Source organism: Crocodylus siamensis, chromosome 1 (genome assembly GCF_052110815.1).
Source record: "Crocodylus siamensis isolate JL-2025a chromosome 1, ASM5211081v1, whole genome shotgun sequence".
Taxonomy (NCBI): domain Eukaryota; kingdom Metazoa; phylum Chordata; order Crocodylia; family Crocodylidae; genus Crocodylus; species Crocodylus siamensis.
Window position 1 is genome coordinate 1,655,400 of NC_143395.1, and position 13,015 is coordinate 1,668,414.

The 13,015-nt window shown below is 49.8% G+C and overlaps 1 protein-coding gene across 1 annotated transcript in view; it reads right to left on the reverse strand.

Moving 5' to 3' along the window:
* Window positions 1-6,186: 6,186 nt before the first annotated feature.
* The window catches only part of INTS9 (integrator complex subunit 9), an 80,740-nt gene continuing 73,911 nt past the window's right edge, over window positions 6,187-13,015 (reverse strand). Inside the window, exons 15-17 of the mRNA XM_090025919.1 lie at window positions 11,018-11,116; window positions 8,920-9,057; window positions 6,187-7,510 (exon numbers count right to left, since the gene is read on the reverse strand). Coding sequence (XP_089882045.1) covers window positions 7,334-7,510; window positions 8,920-9,057; window positions 11,018-11,116 — 414 coding nt within the window. The 3' untranslated portion in view covers window positions 6,187-7,333. The remainder of the gene's footprint in view (window positions 7,511-8,919; window positions 9,058-11,017; window positions 11,117-13,015) is intronic.

A 13,015-nucleotide genomic window follows, 5' to 3' on the forward strand; every position in this document is an offset into this window, starting at 1 on the left:
CAGCTGATGCACGCTCATGAGTACTTCGTCTCCCACTTCCAAGCAGTACAATTGCTTTGTCTGCTCGCAGCCTCAGATAAACTTTACATATCAGGTTGCACCCTGGCTTGGGTCCCATTTGGACGCCATACGCAGTTTCTCTTAGAAGGGTCAGTATGATGAAGTGCCGCTGCCAACAGACAGACAGGTTGCAGCTTATCCTCCTTTCTCCTGAAATTATGGAACCAACTCAGCCTCGTCTTAAATCTCTCCCCTATGTGACCTTGCAGCAAAGTCTCTGTCTCAGCAACAGTCATGTCCCCAAATTTCCCTACCAACCGTGCAGATTTTTTTTCCATTTTAGATGCAAGAATTTCTAAACAATCTAAATCCCTTTGTTCTGCCTTTGCTGTAAAAGCGGCCTTGATCCTCGGTGCATGTTCCAAGCAGGGGGACGCCTGGAAGAGCGTGGCATTTGCATTTGCTACCCTTCTGGAAGGAGCAATATTAGAATCAGAGGTCAATGTATTAGAAGGAAATAGGTGACGGATCAGGTAAGGAGCAGAGGGAGCTAACAGCCTGCGAGGGTCTGAAAGATTTCATCATGAAACGATTCAAGGTGGGATGTATGCATCCAGCTGGGAGTAATGGACTGAAATTTAAGAAAGGGCTCTCTAAGCTGGATAACAGGAAGAGTCTCTCTGCATGGAGATGGCTTAGGCTGTGCAATAGTTGCTTCAGGAAGATGGGTGAAATAGTCAGGTCCTACAATGACGGTATCTGCAAAGGAAGATGGAGAGATCACTTGTGACATTTAATAGGGAAGAGCGCCGAGCGCTGGGACACTGCAGTCCTGTGCAAATCGGCCTGGACGCCGAAAGTTAGATGGGAGAGAGAGACTGGATTCTTGACAGACAGCCGCTGCTAAAATTAAACTGCCCTAAATCAGCAAGCCCCTATCACTTACACCCAAGAATTTAAACGGACACACTGATGCAGAGACGAGGGCTCTCCGAATCACTAAAGCTGGTGTGGCAGCTTAGGGTGCTATGTCTTGCAGCTGTGTGACAAGGTTGATCGTGTAGCTTTAGTAACAGGTTAGACAAGGGTTTGTATGGGGTGGTTCGGTGATCCTGCCTCTAAGTAGGGGCTTGGAGTAGATGACCTCCAAAGGCCCCTGCCAGCCCAACTTTTCTACAATTCTCTGATTTTTTTTAACAAGCCTTGGCAAAATCTGAAAGCTCAGAGGCTTGCTGGTGCTGTTCCCAGGTTTAAAAAGGATGAGTTGGGAAGCCCTGTGCCATTTAACCTGAAATCCATCCCAAGGGGGGTGGAGGGAACCACAGTTCATTTCAGATGCCATCAAAGGATTAAAAGCTGAAAGAATACATAATGCCAGTCCACCGGGTGTCATGGGAGGTAGGTTTTTGTTGAAAAAAAACAAAAACCTTGCTATTCTGAAACTCATAAACGTAGTCAATAAAGGCAACTGTGGTTGAAGCAATAGGCATGCATTTCTCCAAGGTATTTACTCGACTCTGTGCTGCGTGACATCTTGATTAAAAAAGAAAACAATTAACATTGCAGGCATTAGGTAAATTAAAAACTTGTCTCATTGAGAGACTGCAGAAGTTAATTGCTAATGGAGAGCCATCTTTGACTGGGGCTGTTTCTAGTGGGGCACCTCAGGGGTTGGTTCGTGGTCCAGCGTGTTCAATAGTTTCATCAATGTTCATTAGCTTTCAGTGCAACACTGTGGCTCGGAGGGCTACCGCACTCCTTAAATGTATAAAAAGGGGATATCGAGTAGAAATACCGAAGGGACATTGTCTCGGCACACTGTTGGGCAGGCTGCTATGAGGTGGTGTCCTCATTTCAAAGTGGACACGGAAATACTAAAGAGTTCACAGAAAGGATTCAGGGGTTGGGAAAGGGGCCTGATGATGGCAGATGTAGGATGCTCAAGCTGTTCAGCTGATCAAAGAGGAGAAGGAAAGGTGACCTGACCACTGCCTACAGGTACCTGCACATGAAGATGTCTGACAACTGAGGAGGGCCAAGGGGCCACTTTTCAACCTCACAGACAAGGGCACAACCTCTGGTGGCTGGAAGCTGAACCGTGAAATACGATGCAGTTTTCTAGCAGCGAGAGTCCTTGTGCATTGAAGCAACTTATCAGAGGCAGCCGCAAGCTCACCATCACCTAGGGGCTTTAAAATGAGATTAGGTATCATCCTAAAGGATATGCTTTAATGCAGCAGCAGGCAGCTATTCTACTGCCTGTGCATGCAAGGGGTGGAGGTAGGGCACCCGTCTGGGTGGTCACGGGGGTTGTCTTTGTCCTTGGGGTCTGTGGAATGGAGTCCCCCTATCCATCCCAGGTCCTGGGGACGGAGAGGATTGTCCTCCACGCACTCATAAAGCTGACAGTTGAGTGTTCAGACAAGGATAAGCTAAGCTCTCTCAAGCCTCAGGGCTTCAGCTGCTCACCGGCAGGGGTCAGGAGGGAATGCTTTCCTTGCAGTGCAATTTTGTGTCTATTTTAACCCTCACACTCCTCAAGAGACTCAGAAATTGGCCACAGCAAGAGACGGGACGCTGAGCAGGGCTGGCCGGTACTCCGAGGCGAGCCCTGCACCCTGCCTCTTGGTCCCAATGTCGTGCATGCATTTCGTCTAATAACTGTGTCATGCAAAAGGCACAAAGAGCCAAAGAGGCCAGAGTATGAGGTTCCCTCCCTCCCTAGGGAGTGCACTCGTCGCTGGGAGGGAATCGGGTTTCCTTTAGCTTGCTCTCCTGGCACCAAGACTTTTGGCCGTCCTTTGGTCCAGCTCCAATGAGAAGGATAGAGAGGCACGCATCTTAGTCCTGCTCATAGCACAGTGGTTGGGGCACTTTCCTGGGAAGTAGGAGGACAGACTCCAATTTGCTCCACCTGAGGGCTCAGGACCAAGTTCTTCCACTTCATGGGCAAGTGTCCTAACTACTAGCCTACTGGGCAAGAGGCAGGTGGGCCTCCCTGGTCCTCTCTGAAGCATACTCCGAATACACCTAATGGATCTGACACTCGCAGGGGACTTACATGCAGGGGCACCTAGTTTATGAATCCCAAATAACCTTAAGCAAGACTCAGACACTAACATACACATCTTATTCAAAATGGTGGATGCATCCAGTACAGACTTCACACCTACAGCAAACATCTCCTAGTGCCTCGCAAAAAGAAAACGCTTTTCATTCTGTAACGGGGCCTACCAGGGCCGATCTCCACATGGCCCGCCCACCTGTTCTTGGGCAAACCGCCCGTCATGCCTTGGTCTTAATTGATTAATTAAGAGATGTAATTAGGCAGGAGGCTGCCCATTTTCTGTCCCGCTGCTAGGGGGTGCTTTCTGTGGCTCCATTCCTCCCCTACACCGCAGCCAGCGCCTTGCTGATGACATCATGTTCCCATACGCGCCCGTCCTCCACAATGGGGCCCAGAACCCCACTGTAGGACCCCACCTGGGTTCCTCCCTTCAGGCGGACTCTGCCGCCGTCATACCAGGCCATATAGCGCCCTGCCATTGGTTCCCCTTTGGGCGTGGTCCCCTCACTGGGACCTTTGGCTCACACTAGCCCCAGCCCACTTCCAGGCCAGTGGGGACTCCAGGCCCCCGGCTCTTGGGCGTCCCTCTTGGTGGGCCTCCTTGTCCTTCTAACCCTCCTGGTCCTGGGCCAGTCAGGGGAAGCTCTGGCAGGCCTTGCTATATGACCCATACTCTTATCCCGGGGTCCCCCTCTACAGACGTGGGGAGCTGGGGCTACCTCACACCATGACTGGTGCCTCAGGGTCTCACAGGGGACTCTCACTCCCTTCCTGGGCAGCAAGTTGTGGTGCTATGACCGGTGTTATCTTTGACCCACACACTGCCTCCCAACGGTGGAGGACTTATTGGGGTCAGGGCTCAGCTCTCGCTCTCTCTGGCTGAGCCCCCTTTCCCTTCACAGGGCTCCACATTGCCCTCTCTCTGGGGCTTCTGATCACTGCCGCCTCTTGCTGTGGCTCCATAGCGCTGGCCCCTCTCAACTGGGGCTCAGATGTTATATTTGCAAATCCTGGGACGTCATTCTCCCCTTGTACTCAGCCTTGGTGAGGCCGCAGCTGGAGTACTGCGTCCAGTTTTGGGCTCCACAATTCAAAAAGGATGTGGAGAAGCTGGAGAGAGTCCAGAGGAGAGCCACGCGCATGATCAGAGGTCAGGAAACCAGATCTTACGATGACAGGCTGAGAGCCATGGGACTCTTTAGCCTGGAAAAGCGCAGGCTCAGGGGTGATCTGACCTTTTCAGGCTGGACATAAGGAAGAATTTCTTTACTGTCCGAGCCCCCAAGGTCTGGAACAGTCTGCCAGCGGAGGTGGTTCAAGCACCTACACTGAACACCTTCAAGAGTAAATTGGATGCTTATCTTGCTGGGATCCTATGACCCCAGCTGACTTCCTGCCCTTTGGGCAGGGGGCTGGACTCGATGATCTCCCGAGGTCCCTTCCAGCCCTAATGTCTATGAAATCTATGAAATTTGACCCAAACTCTGCCTCCAAGCATTGGAGGACTTATTGGGGCCAGGACTCAGCTCTCTCGCCCTCTGGCTGAGCCCCCCTCACACCAGGGGGCTCCCCACTGCTCGTAATGCCCCATTTACTCGGGGTCTCGGGGCTTCCCTCCACAGGTGGGCTCAGGTGGCTGTAGCCGTGCCTGGCACCAACTTTCCTCCTTGGGGTCTCAAACCCCCACAACTACCTCCAGTGTACCGCGACCCACCTTAAGTTGAGGGCTAGGGGTTAATGAGCCCCAACCTGCCTTTCACCAGGGTGATCACTGGCCTGGCATTTCCTGGGGGCCCCACCAGGCCACCCACTCCTGGCAGGGTGTAGTTTCCAGTCATACCCTGGACCAGGAGCCTCCTACCATCCCCTACAGCACCTCCCTTACCTCTGGATGAAACTCGGCAGCCCTCAAGCTAGGCAATGCTGTTGCCTTCCAGCAGGAAAACTGCCTTGTTTATATAGGCAGCCCTGAGCCTAAAATGGCCGCCCTCATCAGGCACCTGGAGGCTGCCAGCTCCCGGGCCTTAAAGTGGCAGCACGCCGAGTGCCCTGCCACACATTCCATCCAGGAAGAGCACACACCAACTGCTGAAACGTCCTTAGCCGGACGAAGGGTTTTTGAACCCGAAAGCTTGCTTAATTGTTTTCCAACTATTTACGTTGGTCTAATAAAAGATACCAGATTCACCCAAAGAACCTTGTCACACAAAAACAAAGGTATTCTTGTCCGCTTGCAGGTGGGGGAAAAAAAAGATACAGCCAGAAGTCAGGGTGGCCGAGCGCTCAGAAACTCCAGCTTGCTTCAGTGGAAACGTGGATGCAACAGGGACAGACCCCAGGCCTGACTGGGGAAGATGACACCCAGTTCAGAAGGGCAACACAACGCAGCTGCAATTAGAGTACAGCTCCAAAAAGTTTTGCAGTGAGCCGTGTACAGTCTAATTACTGAATTTGCTTCCATTTCCCCAAAGAGGACACCAGTGAGAAATCAAACAGGGATTTAAGATCTGCAATTCCCTTGCTAGAAATGTGAACCAATTTCCTCTTCTGTTTGCACTTTGTCATGGTGACAACAGACTCAAAAATAACATCTTGGTATTTAATTGTTCCACTCACCAACTGATGCTCCTCAAACTCCCAAGCCATTCTTCTCAGGTTTGCATTGTAGCACCTTGATTTTAATTTCCTGCTACTAAATTACTTGCTGTATAGGAACTGACAGTAGGAAACTGATATCTGGTTGCTCCCAGGCTGCTGACACAGCAAATGCTAATGCGAAGCTTCAGATTTGAAACTCCAGCTTCTTCCCATGACAGGTAAATTCTCCTACTATTATAAATGCAAATTAGTATATTCTCAGAGCCGATGCTCTGCAACTTTGGGACCAACGCAAGAGGCAGGTTAGCTAATGAGGCAAAAGGCATTTACAAGGATTCACATATTACTCACACTCTTCCCCCCAGCCTCACTCAGCCTCTTCAGCTCCAAGGATTTTTATCACGCAGCCTTTGTGCATTAAGACTAATCTTTTTGGAGATTTAATTACAAGGTGAAATGTATCCAATTCTTTTATCCCATTTTAGAGTGACGATAAAGAAACCAAACGGCTGCAAATGCTGTAAACCCTTATTAGGATTAACACTACAGCAACAAGTTTTTATCACCTTAATGGCACTATTCTTTACATGGTACAGCAGACGCACGCAAAGCAAAGGATGGGGGATGCTGGGACCTTTACAGCCAATCAAATATGAAACCATAACGTGGAGAAAATGCGAGTCGGAAGCCGCAATAGCATAAATACTTATTACAGAGGTGCTCTTGCCCTGCTTTAATCTTCCTAGAGCTATAAAATGAAGAAGTAGTTAATGTATTTTCCAAAGGCCCACGCACACTTGTGGTACTGGGCACGCTCATGCTTTTAGAAACCACAGAATTGACCTTCCTCTTTGCAGTCTTATGTTCTTTTTTTAATTTTTTAACACCAAACAAATATAAAAATACTATTAAAATAACATGTCCATATCATCTGAGAAATCTGCTCCTTTCAAAAGTGACATTATTGACTAAGTTTCAACCTCAACTGTAGCAGGGAAGGGATGAGCTTCACAAACTCTTACCTAGATGAAACTGTTTAAATGGCTGTTCAAATTTCAGCCAAGAGTTAGGAGAGAGGCAGAGAGTGGCTAGAGTGGGAGCTACTGGATGCTCAACACTTTGGAGGGGAAAATAAACCACATTGTTTAATAAAGTGCCTTTCTACAAAGCTGGGAGCCCAGTGTTAGACACCTGCGTTTATTGGAAATCTTGGGCTCAGGAAATAATAAATAATACATATCCCCCTCTTCTCGGGCTCAGCTGGGACCACACGCGACTCCAGCTTCTCTACGCAGAAGACTGGGGGCTAGCGCTGTTCTCTGTGACATGCTGGGATATTTGTTTCTGCGAACAATTTTCACCTCGACGGCTCACTCTTGGAACATACGCATTTTCTTTTGCAAATCAGACTGCTGGAGGGCTCCTAAACCCAAATTTACAGCAAGGGAATTGGCTCTGAAATGCTCCAAAACAGGTTCAAATTAAAAAAAAGTATATTTAAAAAAACGTCCTCTCATTTTGCTCACGAGGAATAAGGTGTATCCAAAGGGCTCTCCCCGGGCTCCCACAGTGGGAAGTGTTGCATTTGGTTCCCTGGGGTGCCACCATCACCTTGCAGGCTTGCCTGGTTTTCCTCATGATGAAGGGCTGGAGCTTAACAGGAAAGGGCTAAAATTTCTGGAGGAATTTGAGAACCAAGTCCCGCAGCTTCACCCGGAGCGTCTCGTCGTTGTCGCAGATGATGTGCGTTGAGTCCTCTTCTATCTGAATGAGGGTTTCTGCCTCCTGCAGCAGCACGATGTGCCCCTTTGCCGTGTCCTCCACCTTCACGTCACTGAAACCATGCTGCGGATGAGGCATTGGAGGGAGAGACACACACACACATCCGCATGTTACTGCCATTTAAGCAAAGGCATCAAATACACAGTTCGACAGATGCTCTCTCAGAGCACTGTGCCTAAAAGCTGCTGTCAAGCATTCTAAGGTTTTGTAAGCATTAGCACTGATTATAACCCCCCGAAACTCCTGGGTCGCATGCCAAATATTATCCCCATTTTACAGTTGGAGACACTGCAGTAAAGGGAGGGGCAAGCCAAACATTTTCAGCAACGACAACTCACTTTGGGGGCCTGACTTCAGAGGTGACGAGGACAAGTAACTACAAAGATGAGCTCTGTAGTGCAGAAATGGAGGCTGCAGGTCTCAGGGTATCAGGCATGCACAACTGAGAGGCACCCAAAGTGAGTGATCCCCAAGTGACTTGCTCAAGATCACACAGCAGTTCAGTGACAGATTTATAAATAAAGACCTGACTCCCTAAACCTTGAGGCCTCCCTCCCTGCTGCATTTCTAGGCAGACCCCTCCCCTAATAACCTCAACCTCCTCCTGCCACAGAAATGCACAGATTTTCTTCAGGAGTGAATCGCAACTGCCCATGAAGTGCCTGATGCTGCAGTAAAACTGACTGATAGGTCCTTTCCCCGCCTCCACACATCAGAAAGCCAACAGGAGATACGTAATCTACCTATCAACAGAGGATGTGTGGAAAGAAGATTAATTTGCCTTGAGGCTTCCAGTGCTAGCTCGAGGATGTCAGTTTAGCAAGCACTGCTGTAGCTTCAGAAAGGATCGCTGCTGGATACCATTACAGGAGATTTCTACTGAACGCAGACAACGTTCTGGAAAGTTTTATTTGGGTTGGAGTGTTGTAGCCCTAATGGGCCAGGAAGTACGAGAGGCAAGGATGTTTTTTTGGTCATATCTTTTATTGGGACAGCTGTGTAGCTGGGAGAGATGTCAGACAAGTTTTTGGACATCTAGCCCAGATCTGAGAAGGGGCAGCGTGTGTCCAAAAGCTTGTCATCTAACACCTCTCCCAACTATCTGGTTAGTACAATGAACTATGACCAAAAACCTCCTGTCTCTGGAAAGTTTTAAACTTCATGAAGCACAGGTATTTACAGAATAATAGAAGAGAAGTCAACAGCTCAGCACATTCAAGAGGCAGAGCTGATCCTTACCAGACATCTCAGGAGTTTGCCCAATCTAGTCTGACGATGACTGGGCTACAGTGCTTTCCATCTCTTTCCTTGAGGGGTTTTTCTCCTGAATAACACCCCTGGCAAGATTCATTTTATACAGTCCCCCTTTTTATTCTCTGTTGGGCTACTCTACATCATTCCTCCCTGAAAGAAGAACAACGTCTCTTTGGGAAAATCCACTCGAACCTCACAGGCTGCAAGCAGCTTATTACCTTCTCCAGCGCCTGTACAAACTGGTCCACAGGGATGGCACCACTCAGAAGTGGCTTTAATGGTTTGCACTCTGGCAGGTCGTCGCTCACCCGCTTTCTCTTCTTGCTGGCCGGGGGCTGAGCTGGTTTTGGAGGCAGCTAAAGGAGAAGACAACAGACTAGCGCCATTAACACAGGAAGCTTATGACAGCCTGGCGGGAGGTGGGGGCATGCATGTGGGAGCAATGGGCAGCAGGAGAGAACTACAATGTGTGCTGTACAAGGCAAAATGAAGCAAACCACAGCCTGAAGAGTCTACGTGCTGGGAGATGCAAGGCAGACAGAGGTTGAGGCATCTGTCTGGACAGCCCCTGCACAAAGACCTGTGCGCCTACTCTGTGCTGCTGAGAGTGACAGGATGCGGGTCTGTCCCAGTATGGTAGCTCTTTAGAATATAAGAGGTGCAGTGAAGTCTGGATGCATTAGTAAACCCAGAGCAAGTGTCCTGCTGTTGAGGGGGTTTGTAACTTATCCCTCACTGGAATCACATACGAGTCTGTAGGAAGGACGTGAATGAGGAGACAGTAGTACCAGAGACCCCACAGGCAGGGCTGTCCTAGTATAACAAGCAACAGGCTGAGCTGGGCCTCTCACCTCACGTTGCGGGGGGTCCTCATCCGTTCAAAGGCTGATGCAAAGCATGAAACTTCTGGGTTTGCTTCACCAGCAAGACTTTTTTTTTTTTAAACCAGTTTGCCTGCTAAACCCCAGTCCTATCAACATCTGTGTGCACAAGCAATTTTATGCAGGCAAGACAGCTCCTTGAAGTCAGTGGTGCTGTGTAAGTGTTTGCAGATTTGGACCTAAGGTTATCTCTACAGCTTCTGCAGCTCTTTGTAGCAATTCCTATGGGAGGATTAAGCTATACCGATAAGCGCTATAATTCTGGTACAACACGTCCAGACGAGAGGGCTGGACCAATTTAACTGTTTGTAGACTGATTTAGTGACAGCAGGACAAAAAACGCCCCCAACCTGTGCAAGGTGAAGGAAGAAGGCAGACCACCAAGATGTGAATGCAAGTGTGCACTGGAGGTGCCAGTCATCTCGAATGTCTTTTGGACTAACTGGGATCCTTGAACTATGAGGATACAAGGATGCAACACGCTCTCATTCAGTGCACAAATGTGAAGTTTGCTTGTTGTGCCGTTGCTATGAATCCTCAACTACCAGCATTAAGGAATTCCCATTTATAGCCATATGCTAGCAAAATGTTGTCTACACAAGTCTCATTTCTCATACGCAGACACTGCCTTAAAAGGTCCAGTGTAAAAGCATCCCATCAGGGTTTGGTGGCATACTATGCCCTTCTCTCAAATGCAATAGACCCTGGGCAGGAACGAGGGGCAAGATTTGTGCTGTGTTTTGCAGGGACTGCTCAGCCCAGTATCTGTGGGAGCTGAGTGGCATGGGGCTCCCCCGTGGGGCACTATAGTTTAAAACGTGGTAAGGATGGACCAGCTGCTCTGCCACTTTGTGGCCAGACCAGACACCAGCCCTCTTTACAAAGCAACGGTGCAGGAGCTGCAGAGCTACTGAAGGAGGTGGTGAGGAGGGGGAGGAAGGACGCCTTCCTCACTTAACCCTGGGGAAACCTTGTTTCACATTCCTCTGTAGGATCGGATGTTAGCAGAAGGGGGCTTCTTAAGGAACCCTATCTCTGCCACCTAATGTTTTCGGGCCAGGTGTCCTTTATGACCCTCATCAGCGACTCCGTGAAAGGCTAAGTCATACTGATCCTGGTGCTTGTGCTGGGGAAAGACACTGCTGTAATTTGCAGTCTCTCTTTCCATATAATCCCTCTTCCCCTTTTATCTCAGCCAGGCACACCGCCAGGAGAAGAGTGCAGAGATTTATAGGCACCCTACTCCCCATTCAAAGTACCATTCATCAAAGACGCTAGCCTCACACGCGCAAGCCAGGAGAAAGAGGCTGACAAGGAGTCTGCTGCAGTGTGGACAGAGGTGCTAAAGGGGCTGCCGCATGGGAAGAGCTAGGACCCCGGATGCCAAGGAGACCCCGCGTAGAGATGGCTCGCTCCCCTCCCCATCGTATAGTACCTGGAGCACATGCTTGTTGTCCTTAGTATTCAGCATAGCAGAAACTGTTGCTAAGGAAATGCCAGGCTTAATCTCCAAGGGAACCAGCGAATCTGCAAGCTAAAGCAAATGAATTTTGTTTAGCAAGTGATAATCTCAAAATTTGTGCGAATCCACTGCAATTTAAATTGATGGTGTGATCTTTTTATGCACGGGCTAATGCACTGTAAACACAAGCCCAGAGTTCAGTGACAGAGGATTCCCTCTTGCGTGGTGCTCCTGTCTGCAGCGCCTCACTTCGGTCTTTCAGTGCAGCCCACTTCTCTATCACTATTGCAAGTGCAGATCGTGAGGCTTTTAGTGACAGGGGCAACTTGTGAAAATGGACAGCGAAAGGGGAACCTACTTGTAAGGAAAGCACTAGCCGTATTGCCAGCAACTCTAATTACCAGGACTTATAACAATGAATTTGTCATTATTGAGGCTGTTTGTTAACCCCCGGGACACAATGAACAGTCAGTTTCCCTTTGGCTTCTCACTACTTCAGAGTTTATAAGGGAAGGATCAAGTGTTTAAATCCAACAGGATCCCTTTAGGATTCAGGAAAATGCTTCCCTCGCTGAGTTTTCCACACATGCCTTTCCCACATCAAAGACATCTGTTTCTGGGTCTAAATCTAAGTCAGGGGCATCTCTTGACAACACCAGTCACCCACTAGTTTTCTGAAGAACCCAGTTGTTATCAATGGCTTGCACCTATAGAAACCATAGGTTTGCACAACCTACACCCCAGTTTGCACCTATAGATATTTGCTGTCACCTACCACAGCCTCCCACTGGCCTCCTGATGCGTGAGCCTGCTAAAAACCTCTCCAGTTCATGGTAAGTATTGATCTATTTGACACATATTGATAGGACTTGTGGGAGACACCTATGTTTGTCCCCAAGTTTATGAAGTATTTACATGTTAATATTCCAACACATTTATGGGCTTCAACCCTGATCTAAAATGCTCCTCACGCAAGCCATTTTCTACAGGAAAGGCCTGGACAAGCGGACAGGTCTTGCAGAGTGGATTGGCAGGTAGACTCCAGGTCTGTCAAGCCAAGGAGATGGGAGCATCTCTGCTGCTACGTACTGCTTGGCAAGGCACAGCGAGACACGGCCAAGGTCTAAACCAGGGGTGGGCCGTTACTTGAGGCTGTGGGCTACATGGGGAGTTTTAGTGAACTCCTTATGTGTTGGGTGGGGAGTGGTGTTTGGGAGCAGGACAGGCAGCTGGGGCTGGGGCTGTTGGGTGGTGACAGTGCAGGGCCAGAGCTGTGATTCACTGCACGCATGGCCTTGTGACAGGTGCAGGAAGCAGGTCATGGCTCTGCCCTGGGCTCTGCCCCCAAGTTGTCACTGCCCAGCGATCCTAGGGTCTCCGTGGATCCATGCGGGCAGAGTGCATGGCCAGGCAGATGGGATGGGGGTGTGGGCAGGCAGGGAGCTGCATCCAGGGCCACATCTGGGATCTTGGCATGGTGACAGTGTGGGGCCAGGGCCCAGGGAAGAGCTGCAATCTGCTGCCCCCACATGCCCCTCCCTGCCTGCACAACCCATGCCTGTTGCAGGGCTGTGCGGGCAGCACATTGTAGCACAGCCCCGGCCCAGGTCCTGCACCATCACAGCCCCACGATCCCAGCCTTGCTCCCAAACACTGCTGCCTGCAGCCCCATCCCATCTGTCCAGCTATGCGCCCTGCCTGTGTGGTTCCCACCCCTGGGGGCAGGTGCAGGATGGACTTGCTCGGGTACCTGGGCAGCAAGGCCACATCTAGCAGCAGCCAGAAGCAGCTGCTGCTCCTGCCCCCAGGAAGCAAATCTGGCCATTACGCTACCCCAGGCCTGCTGCATATTCAGGGATGGCAGGACTGGCCACACACACCAGCAAACTGGAAGCCAACGCAGTCTCCAAGGCCCAGGTGTTGTCAGCTCCCTGCCAGAAACAACATTAAAGAAATGGATGTGTGCAGGCT